Below are 19,331 nucleotides of genomic sequence, written 5' to 3' on the forward strand. Positions count from 1 at the left end.
TCAGATTGGCTTACGAGACTGCCGGACGGCAGCCTCCTGAAAGGATCACAGCTCCTTCCACTAGGGCTGTGGCTTCCACATGGGCCTTCAAGAACGAGGCTTCTGTTGATCAGATATGTAGGGCAGCGACTTGGTCTTCACTGCACACTTTTACCAAATTTTACAAGTTTGATACTTTTGCTTCTTCTGAGGCTATTTTTGGGAGAAAGGTTTTGCAAGCCGTGGTGCCTTCCATTTAGGTGACCTGATTTGCTCCCTCCCTTCATCCGTGTCCTAAAGCTTTGGTATTGGTTCCCACAAGTAAGGATGACGCCGTGGACCGGACACACCTATGTTGGAGAAAAAAGAATTTATGTTTACCTGATAAATTACTTTCTCCAACGGTGTGTCCGGTCCACGGCCCGCCCTGGTTTTTTAATCAGGTCTGATGAATTATTTTCTCTAACTACAGTCACCACGGTATCATATGGTTTCTCCTATGCAAATATTCCTCCTTAACGTCGGTCGAATGACTGGGGTAGGCGGAGCCTAGGAGGGATCATGTGACCAGCTTTGCTGGGCTCTTTGCCATTTCCTGTTGGGGAAGAGAATATCCCACAAGTAAGGATGACGCCGTGGACCGGACACACCGTTGGAGAAAGTAATTTATCAGGTAAACATAAATTCTGTTTTTTATGCTCCCAGAGTGTATTGGACATTGAGAAACTTGTACATTAAGATTCTGTAGTGTTAAATATTTTTTTTTATTGAAAAATTAAGGTGCTATAGTCATTTACAAGAAAATCGCAATTAAAATCGCAATCGCGATTTTTGGGTTCAAAATCGCGATTTTCATTTTTGCCCATATTGCCCAACAATAATGATAGTTATATAGATATGTCTCTGTGTGTAACAAACAAAATTTCAGGATAGCACTCTATAAAAGTATAATATATATAGAATGCACAGGACAAAGGTCCACTCCAAAAGAACCCAAAAAGTACCACAAAGTATATGCAGAAACTACAAGAAAATTTAATAAGCAATACATTTAAATTCATATAGATGAACAGCATAGATGCACACTCTAAAAACATTAAGACTGAGCGTCCCCAGTCCAAATAAAACTATTGACGTCAGAACGAATCACATATAGCACACAAGAATATGCAGTATATGTAATCTCATAATATGCAATAAAAATAAGGCACAAATGAAATATTGATCAACTATGTCAACAGGGATGTAGTCCAGTAAGTAAATCAGTCAACCCTTGCTTACAAAGGGTTTATAGTTGTAGTTATGCAGGGTTAATGTAATTAGTGACAAGAAGCTGTGTGAGTAGTGCCATGCAGGATACTTTTTTCTTCTAATAATACAGTATATATCTATGAACTTTAATATCTCTTAAAGCACAAATGTCAATGGCTTAATATTCTCATCCGTATACTGTATTTATTTACATACCATGCATAACCTTATCATTCTTTTCCTCATTTTTTTAAAATATTTTTTTTTTAAATGTCATTCTTTCTAGGAACATCATCTACAGCGAGCCATTTCAGCACTGCAGGTATATGGAGAAAAGCGGGATAACATGGTTATTCCAGTACCAGAGGCAGAAAGCAACATTGCATATTATGAATCTGTGTACCCAGGGGAATTCAAGATGCCAAAGCAGCTCATTCACATACAGCGTGAGTTTTTAAAGACTAAAGTCAACATTTTGATTTTTATACAGGCTGAAAGATGATTGTGCTCACTCTTTGTTTCTCTTATTCAAGTTCTGTACTTCTATGTACACAGCAGTGTCAGATAAAGAAAATGATTGCAGTAATTGTTGTACTTCTCTTGTTCATAGTAAATTTACAGTAAAAAAGAAAAGGGACAGTAAAGTCAAAATTAAATTTAAATAGATTGGATAGATCACAACATTTTAAACAACTTGCCAGTTTACGTCTTATCATTTTTTTTTGTTCTCTTGGCATCCTTTTGATATAGAGCAATCCAAGGTGAGTTTTAGCGCGTGCATGTGTCTTTAGCCACCTAATTAGCGTTTGCAACATAGTTTATAGGAATGTTATACATTTTTACACTGCTGTCAGACTGCTATAGACACGTGTATAATACTAAGCTTTTATCAGCATATCTAGGTTTACTCTAAACAAAGGATAAATTTGATAAAAGAAGTAAATTAGATAGTGGTTTAAGAACTCATGCTCTATCTGAATCACTAAAGTTTAATTTTGACTTTACTGTCCTTTTAAATGTATCAGTCTAAGGTTCTCCTAGTAGGACCATCATTTCTTCCATAAGATGAGTCCACAGAGCCTTGATGCGTGGGATAGAATTCCTGTAACTAGGAGGAGGCAAAGAACTCCAATAAGAGCTTTCATCAACTCCCACCTCACAGCACTACTCAGTTAATTCTTTGCCTCCGAGGAGTAAAGGTAAAGATAGAGGTGTACCAGTGATTCACAATTGGATTATTATATGTGAGCTCAGACCTATGTGAGATTCCTGGACATTCCCACTTCAGAAGATGGGTTACAGGACTACTAGGTTATGTGCACCGTATCTTCCTATGGGAGTTCAGCTAAAACTTCCTTCAGGTGTCGCAGGGACAAGTGATTTAAGTTACTTTTTTTCTCTCATATTCTCTTCTGTTACTTGTACATCACTGGATGAGCTCTCTACTGGATACAGCTTCAGATCTTGCTGTAAATCTCAGTGGAGGGGTACTTCACTCAGATAAGTGGTATTTCTCCAACATAGGTGTGTCCGGTCCACGGCGTCATCCTTACTTGTGGGATATTCTCTTCCCCAACAGGAAATGGCAAAGAGCCCAGCAAAGCTGGTCACATGATCCCTCCTAGGCTCCGCCTACCCTAGTCATTCTCTTTGCCGTTGTACAGGCAACATCTCCACGGAGATGGCTTAGAGTTTTTTAGTGTTTAACTGTAGTTTTTATTATTCAATCAAGAGTTTGTTATTTTAAAATAGTGCTGGTATGTACTATTTACTCAGAAACAGAAAAGAGATGAAGATTTCTGTTTGTATGAGGAAAATGATTTTAGCACCGTAACTAAAATCCATGGCTGTTCCACACAGGACTGTTGAGAGCAATTAACTTCAGTTGGGGGAACAGTGTGCAGTCTCTTACTGCTTGAGGTATGACACATTCTAACAAGACGATGTAATGCTGGAAGCTGTCATTTTCCCTATGGGATCCGGTAAGCCATGTTTATTAAGATAGTAAATAAGGGCTTCACAAGGGCTTATTAAGACTGTAGACTTTTTCTGGGCTAAATCGATTCATTATTAACACATATTTAGCCTTGAGGAATCATTTATTCTGGGTATTTTGATATGATTATATCGGCAGGCACTGTTTTTGACACCTTATTCTTTAGGGCTTTCCCTAATCATAGTCAGAGCCTCATTTTCGCGCCGGTATGGCGCACTTGTTTTTGAGGACAGCATGGCATGCAGCTGCATGTGTGTGGAGCTCTGATACATAGAAAAGTCTTTCTGAAGGCATCATTTGGTATCGTATTCCCCTTTGGGCTTGGTTGGGTCTCAGCAAAGCAGATTCCAGGGACTGTAAAGGGGTTAAATATAAAAACGGCTCCGGTTCCGTTATTTTAAGGGTTAAAGCTTCCAAATTTGGTGTGCAATACTTTTAAGGCTTTAAGACACTGTGGTGAAATTTTGGTGAATTTTGAACAATTCCTTCATACTTTTTCGCAATTGCAGTAATAAAGTGTGTTTAGTTTAAAATTTAAAGTGACAGTAACGGTTTTATTTTAAAACGTTTTTTGTGCTTTGTTATCAAGTTTATGCCTGTTTAACATGTCTGAACTACCAGATAGATTGTGTTCTGACTGTGGGGAAACCAAGGTTCCTTCTCATTTAACTATATGTATTTTATGTCATAAAAAAATTTAGTAAAAATGATGCCCAAGATGATTCCTCAAGTGAGGGGAGTAAGCATGGTACTGCATCATCCCCTCCTTCGTCTACACCAGTCTTGCCCATACAGGAGGCCCCTAGTACATCTAGTGCGCCAATACTCCTTACTATGCAACATTTAACGGCTGTAATGGATAATTCTATCAAAAACATTTTAGCCAATATGCCCGCTTATCAGCGAAAGCGCGACTGCTCTGTTTTAGAAAATTCTGTAGAGCATGAGAACGCTGATGATATGGTTTCTGAAGGGCCCCTACACCAGTCTGAGGGGGCCAGGGAGGTTTTGTCTGAGGGAGAAATTTCAGATTCAGGAAACATTTCTCAACAAGCTGAACCTGATGTGATTACTTTTAAATTTAAGTTGGAACATCTCCGCGCTCTGCTTAAGGAGGTGTTATCCAATTTGGATGATTGTGATTATCTGGTCATTCCAGAACCACTATGTAAAATGGAAAAGTTCTTAGAGGCCCCGGGGCCCCCCGAAGCTTTTCCTATATCCAAGCGGGTGGCGTACATTGTTAGTAAAGAATGGGACAGGCCCGGTATACCTTTAGTACCTCCCCCCATATTTATAAAATTGTTTTCCTATAGTCGACCCCAGAAAGGACTGATGGCAGACAGTCCCCAAGGTCGAGGGGGCGGTTTCTACTCTACACAAGCGCGCCACTATACCCATAGAAGATAGTTGTGCTTTCCAAGATCCTATGGATAAAAAATTAGAAGGTCTGCTAAAGATGTTTGTTCAGCAAGGTTCCCTTCTACAACCAATTGCATGCATTGTCCCTGTCACTGCAGCCGCGTGTTTCTAGTTTGATGAGCTAGGAAAGGCGATTATTAGTAATTCTTCTTCTTATGAGGAGATTATGGACAGAATTCGTGCTCTTAATTGGCTAATTCTTTCACCCTAGACGCCACCTTGCAATTGGCTAGGTTAGCGGCGAAAAAATTCTGGGTTTGCTATTGTGGCGCAGAGCGCTTTGGTTAAAATCTTGGGCAGCGGATGCGTCTTCCAAGAACAAATTGCTTGACATTCCTTTCAAGGGGAAAACACTCTTTGGCCCTGACTTGAAAGAGATTATCTCTGATATCACTGGGGGCAAGGGCCACGCCCTTCCTCAGGATAGGTCTTTTCAAGACCAAAAATAAACCTAAGTTTCGTCCCTTTCGCAGAAACGGATCAGCCCCAAGGGCTACGTCCTCTAAGCAGGAAGGTAATACTTCTCAAGCCAATCCAGCCTGGAGACCTATGCAAGGCTGGAACAAAGGAAAGCAGGCCAGGAAACCTGCCACTGCTACCAAGACAGCATGAAATGCGGGCCCCCGATCCGGGACCGGATCTGGTGGGGGGCAGACTCTCTCTCTTCGCTCAGGCTGGGGCAAGAGATGTTCTGGATCCTTGGGCGCTAGAAATAGTCTCCCAAGGTTATTCTCTGGAGTTCAAGGGGCTTCCTCCAAGGGGGAGGTTCCACAGGTCTCAGTTGTCTTCAGACCACATAAGAAGACAGGCATTCTTACATTGGGTAGAAGACCTGCTAAAAATGGGAGTGATTCATCCTGTTCCATTAGGAGAACAAGGGATGGGGTTCTACTCCAATCTGTTCATAGTTCCCAAAAAAGAGGGAACGTTCAGACCAATCTTAGATCTCAAGATCTTGAACAAGTTTCTCAAGGTTCCATCGTTCAAGATGGAAACCATTCGAACACTTCTTCCTTCCATCCAGGAAGGTCAATTCATGACCAAGGTGGATTTCAAGGATGCGTATCTACATATTCCTATCCACAAGGAACATCATCGGTTCCTAAGGTTTGCATTCCTGGACAAGCATTTCCAGTTCGTGGCGTTTTCTTTCGGATTAGCCACTGCTCCTAGGATTTTCTCATAGGTACTAGGGTCCCTTCTGGCGGTGCTAAGACCAAGGGGCATTGCTGTAGTACCTTACTTGGACGACATTCTGATTCGAGCGTCGTCCCTTCCTCAAGTAAAGGCTCACACGGACATTGTCCTGGCCTTTCTCAGATCTCACGGATGGAAAGTGAACGTGGAAAAGAGTTCTCTATCTCCGTCAACGAGGGTTCCCTTCTTGGGAACTATAATAGACTCCTTAGAAATGAGGATTTTTCTGACAGAAGCCAGAAAAACAAAACTTCTAGACTCTTGTCGGATACTTCATTCCGTTCCTCTTCCTTCCATAGCGCAGTGCATGGAAGTGATAGGTTTGATGGTAGCGGCAATGGACATAGTTCCTTTTGTGCGCATTCATCTAAGACCATTACAACTGTTCATGCTCAGTCAGTGGAATGGGGACTATTCAGACTTGTCTCCGAAGATACAAGTAAATCAGAGGACCAGAGACTCTTTCCGTTGGTGGCTGTCCCTGGACAACCTGTCACAAGGGATGACCTTCCGCAGACCAGAGTGGGTCATTGTCACGACCGACGCCAGTCTGATGGGCTGGGGCGCGGTCTGGGGATCCCTGAAAGCTCAGGGTCTTTGGTCTCGGGTAGAATCTCTTCTACCGATAAATATTCTGGAACTGAGAGCGATATTCAATGCTCTCAAAGCTTGGCCTCAGTTAGCGAGGGCCAAGTTCATACATCAACCATCAGGGGGGAACAAGGAGTTCCCTAGCGATGGAAGAAGTGACCAAAATCATTCTAGGGGCGGAGTCTCACTCCTGCCACCTGTCTGCTATCCACATCCCAGGAGTGGAAAATTGGGAAGCGGATTTTCTGAGTCGTCAGACATTGCATCCGGGGGAGTGGGAACTCCATCCGGAAATCTTTGCCCAAGTCACTCAACCGTGGGGCATTCCAGACATGGATCTGATGGCCTCTCGTCAGAACTTCAGAGTTCCTTACTACGGGTACAGATCCAGGGATCCCAAGGCGGCTCTAGTGGATGCACTAGTAGCACCTTGGACCTTCAAACTAGCTTATGTGTTCCCGCCGTTTCCTCTCATCCCCAGGCTGGTAGCCAGGATCAATCAGGAGAGGGCGTCGGTGATTTTGATAGCTCCTGCGTGGCCACGCAGGACTTGGTATGCAGATCTGGTGAATATGTCATCGGCTCCACCATGGAAGCTACCTTTGAGACGAGACCTTCTTGTTCTAGGTCCGTTCGACCCACTCCAGCTGACTGCTTGGAGATTGAACGCTTGATCTTATTAAAGCGAGGGTTCTCAGATTCTGTTATTAATACTCTTGTTCAGGCCTGAAAGCCTGTAACCAGAAAAATTACCACATTATTTGGTATATCTGTTGGTGTGAATCTGCAGGATTCCCTTGGGACAAGGTTAAGATTCCTAAGAGTCTATCCTTCCTTCGAGAAGGATTGGAAAAAGGATTATCTGCAAGTTCCTTGATGGGACAGATTTCTGCCTTGTCTGTGTTACTTCACAAAAAGCTGGCAGCTGTGCCAGATGTTCTAGCCTTTGTTCAGGCTCTGGTTAGAATCAAGCCTGTTTACAAAATTTTGACTCCTCCTTGGAGTCTCAACCTAGTTCTTTCAGTTCTTCAGGGGGTTCCGTTTGAACCCTTACATTCCGTTGATATTAAGTTATTATCTTGGAAAGTTTTGTTTTTGGTTGCAATTTCTTCTGCTAGAAGAGTTTCAGAATTATCTGCTCTGCAGTGTTCGTCTCCTTATCTGGTGTTCCATGCAGATAAGGTGGTTTTGCGTACTAAACCTGGTTTTCTTCCAAAAGTTGTTTCTAACAAAAACATTAACCAGGAGATAGTTGTGCCTTCTTTGTGTCCTAATCCAGTTTCAAAGAAGGAACGTTTGTTGCACAACTTGGATGTAGTTCGTGCTCTCAAATTTTACTTAGCAGCTACTAAGGATTTCAGACAAACTTTGTCTTTGTTTGTTGTTTATTCTGGTAAACGGAGAGGTCAAAAAGCAACTTCTACCTCTCTCTCCTTCTGGATTAAAAGCATTATCCGATTGGCTTATGAGACTGCCGGACGGCAGTCTCCTGAAAGAATCACAGCTCACTCCACTAGGGCTGTGGCTTCCACATGGGCCTTCAAGAACGAGGCTTCTGTTGATCAGATATGTAAGGCAGCGACTTGGTCTTCACTGCACACTTTTTCTAAATTTTACAAATTTGATACTTTTGCTTCTTCTGAGGCTATTTTTGGGAGAAAGGTTTTGCAAGCCGTGGTGCCTTCCATTTAGGTGACCTGATTTGCTCCCTCCCTTCATCCGTGTCCTAAAGCTTTGGTATTGGTTCCCACAAGTAAGGATGACGCCGTGGACCGGACACACCTATGTTGGAGAAAACAGAATTTATGTTTACCTGATAAATTACTTTCTCCAACGGTGTGTCCGGTCCACGGCCCGCCCTGGTTTTTTTAATCAGGTCTGATAATTTATTTTCTTTAACTACAGTCACCACGGTAACATATGGTTTCTCCTATGCAAATATTCCTCCTTAACGTCGGTCGAATGACTGGGGTAGGCGGAGCCTAGGAGGGATCATGTGACCAGCTTTGCTGGGCTCTTTGCCATTTCCTGTTGGGGAAGAGAATATCCCACAAGTAAGGATGACGCCGTGGACCGGACACACCGTTGGAGAAAGTAATTTATCAGGTAAACATAAATTCTGTTTTTTCAGCACTCTAACAGCCCACAGGCTATTTCTAGATACTTTATTTAGAATAATATAACCAAAGGGGACAGCTTTTTATGCAAAATAGGAAGATTTTTATTTCCATCTAAAGGGAGAGTCCACTGCTTCATCACTTGTGGGAAATAAGAACCTGGCCACCAGGAGGAGCCAAAGACTTAAATACCTCCCCCACTTCCCTCATCCCCAGTCATTCTTTGCCTTTTGTCACAGGAGGTTGGCAGAGAAACATCGGAAGATTCGGAGTAGTCTCTTATGGAGGGTAGTACTCTTCGCCATGGGACTGTAGTTTTAAGTAATCCTGTCAGCCTCTCAGTAAGAGCATGGGTGAAGGTTAGAGTCCGGAGATGCAGGGGGAGTTCTTCTGCAAAACCATCTCGACTCATATTAACAGCTCCTTAAGCAATCAGAGTGGACGAGTTTCGCTGCCTGCCTTTATTCTCTCAAGTCCATGTCAGGAGCGACGCTACTAACCTGTCGCACTTAAAGGGCCGTGTTCCTGTTCCACAGCGTTGATTCTGGTAAGATCGTTTCTCATATATATGTGTGTGTGTAGATATATATATTTGTGTGTATGTATATGTATATATATGTGTATGTATGTATATATGTATGTGTGTGTATATATATATATATATATATATTTCTTTCATGTAATTAGCAAGAGTCCATGAGCTAGTGACGTATGGGATATACATTCCTACCAGGAGGGGCAAAGTTTCCCAAACCTCAAAATGCCTATAAATACACCCCTCACCACACCCACAATTCAGTTTTACAAACTTTGCCTCCGATGGAGGTGGTGAAGTAAGTTTGTGCTAGATTCTACGTTGATATGCGCTCCGCAGCAAGTTGGAGCCCGGTTTTCCTCTCAGCGTGCAGTGAATGTCAGAGGGATGTGAAGAGAGTATTGCCTATTTGAATGCAGTGATCTCCTTCTACGGGGTCTATTTCATAGGTTCTCTGTTATCGGTCGTAGAGATTCATCTCTTACCTCCCTTTTCAGATCGACGATATACTCTTATATATACCATTACCTCTGCTGATTCTCGTTTCAGTACTGGTTTGGCTTTCTACAAACATGTAGATGAGTGTCCTGGGGTAAGTAAATCTTATTTTCTGTGACACTCTAAGCTATGGTTGGGCACTTTGTTTATAAAGTTCTAAATATATGTATTCAAACATTTATTTGCCTTGACTCAGAATCTTCAACTTTCCTTATTTTTCAGACAGTCAGTTTCATATTTGGGATAATGCATTTGAATTAATCATTTTTTTTTTTTTTTCTTACCGTCAAAAATTTGACACTTTTTTCCCTGTGGGCTGTTAGGCTCGCGGGGGCTGAAAATGCTTCATTTTATTGCGTCATTCTTGGCGCGGACTTTTTGGCGCAAAACTTCTTTTCCGTTTCCGGCGTCATACGTGTCGCCGGAAGTTGCGTCATTTTTTTGACGTTATTTCGCGCCAAAGATGTCGGCGTTCCGGATGTGGCGTCATTTTTGGCGCCAAAAGCATTTAGGCGCCAAATAATGTGGGCGTCTGATTTGGCGCTAAAAAATATGGGCGTCGCTTTTATCTCCACATTATTTAAGTTTCATTTTTTTATTGCTTCTGGTTGCTAGAAGCTTGTTCTTGGCATTCTTTCCCATTCCTGAAACTGTCATTTAAGGAATTTGATCAATTTTGCTTTATATGTTGTTTTTTCTCTTACATATTGCAAGATGTCTCACGTTGCATCTGAGTCAGAAGATACTACAGGAAAATCGCTGTCTAGTGCTGGATCTACCAAAGCTAAGTGTATCTGCTGTAAATTTTTGGTAGCTATTCCTCCGGCTGTTGTTTGTATTGATTGTCATGACAAACTTGTTAATGCAGATAATATTTCCTTTAGTAAAGTACCATTGCCTGTTGCATTTCCTTCAACATCTAAGGTGCAGAATGTTCCTGATAACATAAGAGATTTCTCCAACATAGGTGTGTCCGGTCCACGGCGTCATCCTTACTTGTGGGATATTCTCTTCCCCAACAGGAAATGGCAAAGAGCCCAGCAAAGCTGGTCACATGATCCCTCCTAGGCTCCGCCTTCCCCAGTCATTCTCTTTGCCGTTGTACAGGCAACATCTCCACGGAGATGGCTTAGAGTTTTTTAGTGTTTAACTGTAGTTTTTATTATTCAATCAAGAGTTTGTTATTTTAAAATAGTGCTGGTATGTACTATTTACTCTGAAACAGAAAAGAGATGAAGATTTCTGTTTGTAAGAGGAAAATGATTTTAGCAACCGTTACTAAAATCGATGGCTGTTTCCACACAGGACTGTTGAGAGGAATTAACTTCAGTTGGGGGAAACAGTGAGCAGACTTTTGCTGCTTGAGGTATGACACATTTCTAACAAGACTAGGTAATGCTGGAAGCTGTCATTTTCCCTATGGGATCCGGTAAGCCATTTTTATTACATAAAAAAGGGCTTCACAAGGGCTTTTAAGACTGTAGACATTTTCTGGGCTAAAACGATTGATATATAAGCATATTTTATACTTCATAGCTTTGAGGAATTATTTTATTCTTGGGAATTATGTAAAATAACCGGCAGGCACTGTATTGGACACCTTATTCTCTAGGGGCTTTCCCTAATCATAGGCAGAGCCTCATTTTCGCGCCTCTATTGCGCACTTGTTTTTGGGAAGCATGACATGCAGATGCATGTGTGAGGAGCTCTGATACATAGAAAAGACTTTCTGAAGGCGTCATTTGGTATCGTATTCCCCTTTGGGCTTGGTTGGGTCTCAGCAAAGCAGATACCAGGGACTGTAAAGGGGTTAAATATAAAAACGGCTCCGGTTCCGTTATTTTAAGGGTTAAAGCTTTCAAATTTGGTGTGCAATACTTTTAAGGCTTTAAGACACTGTGGTGAAATTTTGGTGAATTTTGAACAATTCCTTCATACTTTTTCACATTTGCAGTAATAAAGTGTGTTCAGTTTAAAATTTAAAGTGACAGTAACTGTTTTATTTTAAAACGTTTTTTGTACTTTGTTATCAAGTTTATGCCTGTTTAACATGTCTGAACTACCAGATAGACTGTGTTCTGTATGTGGGGAAGCCAAGGTTCCTTCTCATTTAAATAGATGTGATTTATGTGACACAAAATTTAGAGAAAATGATGCCCAAGATGATTCCTCAAGTGAGGGGAGTAAGCATGGTACTGCATCATCCCCTCCTTCGTCTACACCAGTCTTGCCCACACAGGAGGCCCCTAGTACATCTAGTGCGCCAATACTCCTTACTATGCAACAATTAACGGCTGTAATGGATAATTCTATCAAAAACTTTTTAGCCAAAATGCCCACTTATCAGCGAAAGCGCGACTGCTCTGTTTTAGAAAATACTGAAGAGCATGAGGACGCTGATGATATTGGTTCTGAAGTGCCCCTACACCAGTCTGAGGGGGCCAGGGAGGTTTTGTCTGAGGGAGAAATTTCAGATTCAGGGAAAATTTCTCAACAAGCTGAACCTGATGTGATTACATTTAAATTTAAATTGGAACATCTCCGCGCTCTGCTTAAGGAGGTGTTATCTACTCTGGATGATTGTGAGAATTTGGTCATTCCAGAGAAATTATGTAAAATGGACAAGTTCCTAGAGGTCCCGGGGCCCCCCGAAGCTTTTCCTATACCCAAGCGGGTGGCTGACATTGTAAATAAAGAATGGGAAAGGCCCGGCATACCTTTCGTCCCTCCCCCTATATTTAAGAAATTGTTTCCTATGGTCGACCCCAGAAAGGACTTATGGCAGACAGTCCCCAAGGTCGAGGGGGCGGTTTCTACTCTAAACAAACGCACCACTATACCCATAGAAGATAGTTGTGCTTTCAAAGATCCTATGGATAAAAAATTAGAGGGTTTGCTTAAAAAGATGTTTGTTCAGCAAGGTTACCTTCTACAACCAATTTCATGCATTGTTCCTGTCACTACAGCAGCGTGTTTCTGGTTCGATGAACTAGAAAAGGCGCTCAATAAAGATTCTTCTTATGAGGAGATTATGGACAGAATTCATGCTCTCAAATTGGCTAACTCTTTCACCCTAGACGCCACTTTGCAATTGGCTAGATTAGCGGCAAAAAATCTGGGTTTGCTCTTGTGGCGCGCAGAGCGCTTTGGCTAAAATCTTGGTCAGCGGATGCGTCTTCCAAGAACAAATTGCTTAACATTCCTTTCAAGGGGAAAACGGTGTTTGGCCCTGACTTGAAAGAGATTATTTCTGATATCACTGGGGGCAAGGGCCACGCCCTTCCTCAGGATAGGTTTTTCAAGGCCAAAAATAAACCTAATTTTCGTCCCTTTCGCAGAAACGGACCAGCCCCAAGTGCTACGTCCTCTAAGCAAGAGGGTAATACTTCTCAAGCCAAGCCAGCCTGGAGGCCAATGCAAGGCTGGAACAAAGGTAAGCAGGCCAAGAAACCTGCCACTGCTACCAAGACAGCATGAGATGTTGGCCCCCGATCCGGGATCGGATCTGGTGGGGGGCAGACTCTCTCTCTTCGCTCAGGCTTGGGCAAGAGATGTTCTGGATCCTTGGGCGCTAGAAATAGTCTCCCAAGGTTATCTTCTGGAATTCAAGGGGCTTCCCCCAAGGGGGAGGTTCCACAGGTCTCAATTGTCTTCAGACCACATAAAAAAACAGGCATTCTTACATTGTGTAGAAGACCTGTTAAAAATGGGAGTGATTCATCCTGTTCCATTAGGAGAACAAGGGATGGGGTTCTACTCCAATCTGTTCGTAGTTCCCAAAAAAGAGGGAACATTCAGACCAATCTTAGATCTCAAGATCCTAAACAAGTTTCTCAAGGTTCCATCGTTCAAAATGGAAACTATTCGAACAATTCTTCCTTCCATCCAGGAAGGTCAATTCATGACCACGGTGGATTTAAAGGATGCGTATCTACATATTCCTATCCACAAGGAACATCATCGGTTCCTAAGGTTCGCATTTCTGGACAAGCATTACCAGTTTGTGGCACTCCCGTTCGGATTAGCCACTGCTCCAAGAATTTTCACAAAGGTACTAGGGTCCCTTCTAGCGGTGCTAAGACCAAGGGGCATTGCAGTAGTACCTTACTTGGACGACATACTGATTCAAGCGTCGTCCCTTCCACAAGCAAAGGCTCACACGGACATTGTCCTGGCCTTTCTCAGATCTCACGGGTGGAAAGTGAACGTAGAAAAAAGTTCTCTATCTCCGTCAACAAGGGTTCCCTTCTTGGGAAAAATAATAGACTCCTTAGGAATGAGGATTTTTCTGACAGAGGCCAGAAAATCAAAACTTCTAAACTCTTGTCAAATACTTCATTCTGTTCCTCTTCCTTCCATAGCGCAGTGCATGGAAGTAATAGGTTTGATGGTAGCGGCAATGGACATAGTTCCTTTTGCGCGAATTCATCTAAGACCATTACAACTGTGCATGCTCAGTCAGTGGAATGGGGACTATACAGACTTGTCTCCGACGATACAAGTAGATCAGAGGACCAGAGATTCACTCCGTTGGTGGCTGTCCCTGGACAACCTGTCACAGGGGATGAGCTTCCGCAGACCAGAGTGGGTCATTGTCACGACCGACGCCAGTCTGGTGGGCTGGGGCGCGGTCTGGGGACCCCTGAAAGCTCAGGGTCTTTGGTCTCGGGAAGAATCTCTTCTCCCGATAAATATTCTGGAACTGAGAGCGATATTCCATGCTCTCAAGGCTTGGCCTCAGCTAGCAAAGGCCAAGTTCATACGGTTTCAATCAGACAACATGACGACTGTTGCGTACATCAACCATCAGGGGGGAACAAGGAGTTCACTGGCGATGGAAGAAGTGACCAAAATCATTCAATGGGCGGAGACTCACTCCTGCCACTTGTCTGCAATCCACATCCCAGGAGTGGAAAATTGGGAAGCGGATTTTCTGAGTCGTCAGACATTTCATCCGGGGGAGTGGGAACTCCATCCGGAAATCTTTGCCCAAATTACTCAATTGTGGGGCATTCCAGACATGGATCTGATGGCCTCTCGTCAGAACTTCAAGGTTCCTTGCTACGGGTCCAGATCCAGGGATCCCAAGGCGACTCTAGTAGATGCACTAGTAGCACCTTGGACCTTCAAACTAGCTTATGTATTCCCGCCGTTTCCTCTCATCCCCAGGCTGGTAGCCAGGATCAATCAGGAGAGGGCATCGGTGATCTTGATAGCTCCTGCGTGGCCACGCAGGACTTGGTATGCAGACCTGGTGAATATGTCATCGGCTCCACCATAGAAGCTACCTTTGAGACGAGACCTCCTTGTTCAAGGTCCGTTCGAACATCCGAATCTGGTCTCACTCCAACTGACTGCTTGGAGATTGAACGCTTGATCTTATCAAAGCGAGGGTTCTCAGATTCTGTCATTGATACTCTTGTTCAGGCCAGAAAGCCTGTAACTAGAAAAATCTACCACAAAATATGGAAAAAATATATCTGTTGGTGTGAATCTAAAGGATTCCCTTGGGACAAGGTAAAAATTCCTAAGATTCTATCCTTTCTTCAAGAAGGTTTGGAGAAAGGATTATCCGCAAGTTCTTTGAAGGGACAGATTTCTGCCTTGTCTGTGTTACTTCACAAAAAGCTGGCAGCTGTGCCAGATGTTCAAGCCTTTGTTCAGGCTCTGGTTAGAATCAAGCCTGTTTACAAACCTTTGACTCCTCCTTGGAGTCTCAATTTAGTTCTTTCAGTTCTTCAGGGGGTTCCGTTTGAACCCTTACATTCCGTTGATATTAAGTTATTATCTTGGAAAGTTTTGTTTTTGGTTGCAATTTCTTCTGCTAGAAGAGTTTCAGAATTATCCGCTCTGCAGTGTTCTCCTCCTTATCTGGTGTTCCATGCAGATAAGGTGGTTTTGCGTACTAAACCTGGTTTTCTTCCGAAAGTTGTTTCTAACAAAAACATTAACCAGGAGATAGTCGTGCCTTCTTTGTGTCCGAATCCAGTTTCAAAGAAGGAACGTTTGTTGCACAATTTGGATGTAGTTCGTGCTCTAAAATTCTATTTAGATGCTACAAAGGATTTTAGACAAACATCTTCCTTGTTTGTTGTTTATTCTGGTAAAAGGAGAGGTCAAAAAGCAACTTCTACCTCTCTCTTTTTGGCTTAAAAGCATCATCAGATTGGCTTACGAGACTGCCGGACGGCAGCCTCCTGAAAGAATCACAGCTCATTCCACTAGGGCCGTGGCTTCCACATGGGCCTTCAAGAACGAGGCTTCTGTTGATCAGATATGTAAGGCAGCGACTTGGTCTTCACTGCACACTTTTACTAAATTTTACAAGTTTGATACTTTTGCTTCTTCTGAGGCTATTTTTGGGAGAAAGGTTTTGCAAGCCGTGGTGCCTTCCATCTAGGTGACCTGATTTGCTCCCTCCCTTCATCCGTGTCCTAAAGCTTTGGTATTGGTTCCCACAAGTAAGGATGACGCCGTGGACCGGACACACCTATGTTGGAGAAAACAGAATTTATGTTTACCTGATAAATTACTTTCTCCAACGGTGTGTCCGGTCCACGGCCCGCCCTCGTTTTTTAATCAGGTCTGATAATTTATTTTCTTTAACTACAGTCACCACGGTATCATATGATTTCTCCTATGCAAATATTCCTCCTTTACGTCGGTCGAATGACTGGGGAAGGCGGAGCCTAGGAGGGATCATGTGACCAGCTTTGCTGGGCTCTTTGCCATTTCCTGTTGGGGAAGAGAATATCCCACAAGTAAGGATGACGCCGTGGACCGGACACACCGTTGGAGAAAGTAATTTATCAGGTAAACATAAATTCTGTTTTTGTTCAGCAAGGGAATTATATGTCCACAATAGATTTACAGGATGCATATCTGCATATTCCGATTCATCCAGATCATTATCAGTTCCTGAGATTCTCTTTTCTGGACAAGCATTACCAGTTTGTGGCTCTGCCGTTTGGCCTAGCTACAGCTCCAAGAATTTTTACAAAGGTTCTCGGTGCCCTTCTGTCTGTAATCAGAGAACAGGGTATTGTGGTATTTCCTTATTTGGACGATATCTTGGTACTTGCTCAGTCTTTACATTTAGAAGAATCTCATACGAATCGACTTGTGTTGTTTCTTCAAGATCATGGTTGGAGGATCAATTTACCAAAAAGTTCATTGATTCCTCAGACAAGGGTAACCTTTCTGGGTTTCCATATGGATTCAGTGTCCATGACTCTGTCTTTAACAGACAAGAGACGTCTAAAATTAATTACAGCTTGTCGAAACCTTCAGTCACAATCATTCCCTTCGGTAGCCTTATGCATGGAAATTCTAGGTCTTATGACTGCTGCATCGGACGCGATCCCCTTTGCTCGTTTTCACATGCGACCTCTTCAGCTCTGTATGTTGAATCAATGGTGCAAGGATTACACAAAGATATCTCAATTAATATCTTTAAAACCGATTGTTCGACACTCTCTAACGTGGTGGACAGATCACCATCGTTTAATTCAGGGGGCTTCTTTTGTGCTTCCGACCTGGACTGTAATTTCAACAGATGCAAGTCTCACAGGTTGGGGAGCTGTGTGGGGATCTCTGACGGCACAAGGAGTTTGGGAATCTCAGGAGGTGAGATTACCGATCAATATTTTGGAACTCCGTGCAATTTTCAGAGCTCTTCAGTTTTGGCCTCTTCTGAAGAGAGAATCATTCATTTGTTTTCAGACAGACAATGTCACAACTGTGGCATACATCAATCATCAAGGAGGGACTCACAGTCCTCTAGCTATGAAAGAAGTATCTCGAATTTTGGTTTGGGCGGAATCCAGCTCCTGTCTAATCTCTGCGGTTCATATCCCAGGTATAGACAATTGGGAAGCGGATTATCTCAGTCGCCAAACGTTGCATCCGGGCGAATGGTCTCTTCACCCAGAGGTATTTCTTCAGATTGTTCAAATGTGGGAACTTCCAGAAATAGATCTGATGGCGTCTCATCTAAACAAGAAACTTCCCAGGTATCTGTCCAGATCCCGGGATCCTCAGGCGGAGGCAGTGGACGCATTATCACTTCCTTGGAAGTATCATCCTGCCTATATCTTTCCGCCTCTAGTTCTTCTTCCAAGAGTAATCTTCAAGATTCTGAAGGAATGCTCGTTTGTTCTGCTGGTAGCTCCAGCATGGTCTCACAGGTTTTGGTATGCGGATCTTGTCCGGATGGCCTCTTGCCAACCGTGGACTCTTCCGTTAAGACCAGACCTTCTGTCTCAAGGTCCTTTTTTCCATCAGGATCTGAAATCCTTAAATTTAAAGGTATGGAGATTGAACGCTTGATTCTTGGTCACAGAGGTTTCTCTGACTCTGTGATTAATACTATGTTACAGGCTCGTAAATCTGTATCTAGAGAGATATATTATAGAGTCTGGAAGACTTATATTTCTTGGTGTCTTTCTCATCATTTTTCTTGGCATTCTTTTAGAATACCGAGAGTATTACAGTTTCTTCAGGATGGTTTAGATAAGGGTTTGTCTGCAAGTTCCTTGAAAGGACAAATCTCTGCTCTTTCTGTTCTTTTTCACAGAAAGATTGCTATTCTTCCTGATATTCATTGTTTTGTACAAGCTTTGGTTCGTATAAAGCCTGTCATTAAGTCAATTTCTCCTCCTTGGAGTTTGAATTTGGTTCTGGGGGCGCTTCAAGCTCCTCCATTTGAACCTATGCATTCATTGGACATTAAATTACTTTCTTGGAAAGTTTTGTTCCTTTTGGCCATCTCTTCTGCCAGAAGAGTTTCTGAATTATCTGCTCTTTCTTGTGAGTCTCCTTTTCTGATTTTTCATCAGGATAAGACGGTGTTGCGAACTTCTTTTGAATTTTTACCTAAAGTTGTGAATTCCAACAACATTAGTAGAGAAATTGTGGTTCCTTCATTATGTCCTAATCCTAAGAATTCTAAGGAGAAATCGTTGCATTCTTTGGATGTTGTTAGAGCTTTGAAATATTATGTTGAAGCTACTAAATCTTTCCGAAAGACTTCTAGTCTATTTGTTATCTTTTCCGGTTCTAGAAAAGGCCAGAAAGCTTCTGCCATTTCTTTGGCATCTTGGTTGAAATCTTTAATTCATCTTGCCTATGTTGAGTCGGGTAAAACTCCGCCTCAGAAAATTACAGCTCATTCTACTAGGTCAGTTTCTACTTCCTGGGCGTTTAGGAATGAAGCTTCGGTTGATCAGATTTGCAAAGCAGCAACTTGGTCCTCTTTGCATACTTTTACTCAATTCTACCATTTTGATGTATTTTCTTCTTCTGAAGCAGTTTTTGGTAGAAAAGTACTTCAGGCAGCGGTTTCAGTTTGAATATTCTGCTTATGTTTTTCATTAAACTTTATTTTGGGTGTGGATTATTTTCAGCAGGAATTGGCTGTCTTTATTTTGTCCCTCCCTCTCTAGTGACTCTTGTGTGGAAAGATCCACATCTTGGGTAGTCATTATCCCATACGTCACTAGCTCATGGACTCTTGCTAATTACATGAAAGAAAACATAATTTATGTAAGAACTTACCTGATAAATTCATTTCTTTCATATTAGCAAGAGTCCATGAGGCCCGCCCTTTTTTTGTGGTGGTTATGATTTTGTATAAAGCACAATTATTCCAATTCCTTATTTTATATGCTTTCGCACTTTTTTATCACCCCACTTCTTGGCTATTCGTTAAACTGAATTGTGGGTGTGGTGAGGGGTGTATTTGTAG

General features: G+C 42.5%; 1 protein-coding gene across 2 annotated transcripts in view; it reads left to right on the forward strand.

The window, feature by feature from the left end:
- The window catches only part of EPC1 (enhancer of polycomb homolog 1), a 623,061-nt gene that overhangs the window by 205,703 nt on the left and 398,027 nt on the right, over positions 1-19,331 (forward strand). For both annotated transcript variants that reach the window (XM_053713859.1, XM_053713858.1), the window contains exon 2: positions 1,517-1,676. In XM_053713859.1, coding sequence (XP_053569834.1) covers positions 1,517-1,676 — 160 coding nt within the window. The remainder of the gene's footprint in view (positions 1-1,516; positions 1,677-19,331) is intronic.

The sequence above is a fragment of the Bombina bombina genome, chromosome 5 (genome assembly GCF_027579735.1).
Source record: "Bombina bombina isolate aBomBom1 chromosome 5, aBomBom1.pri, whole genome shotgun sequence".
Lineage (NCBI taxonomy): Eukaryota > Metazoa > Chordata > Amphibia > Anura > Bombinatoridae > Bombina > Bombina bombina.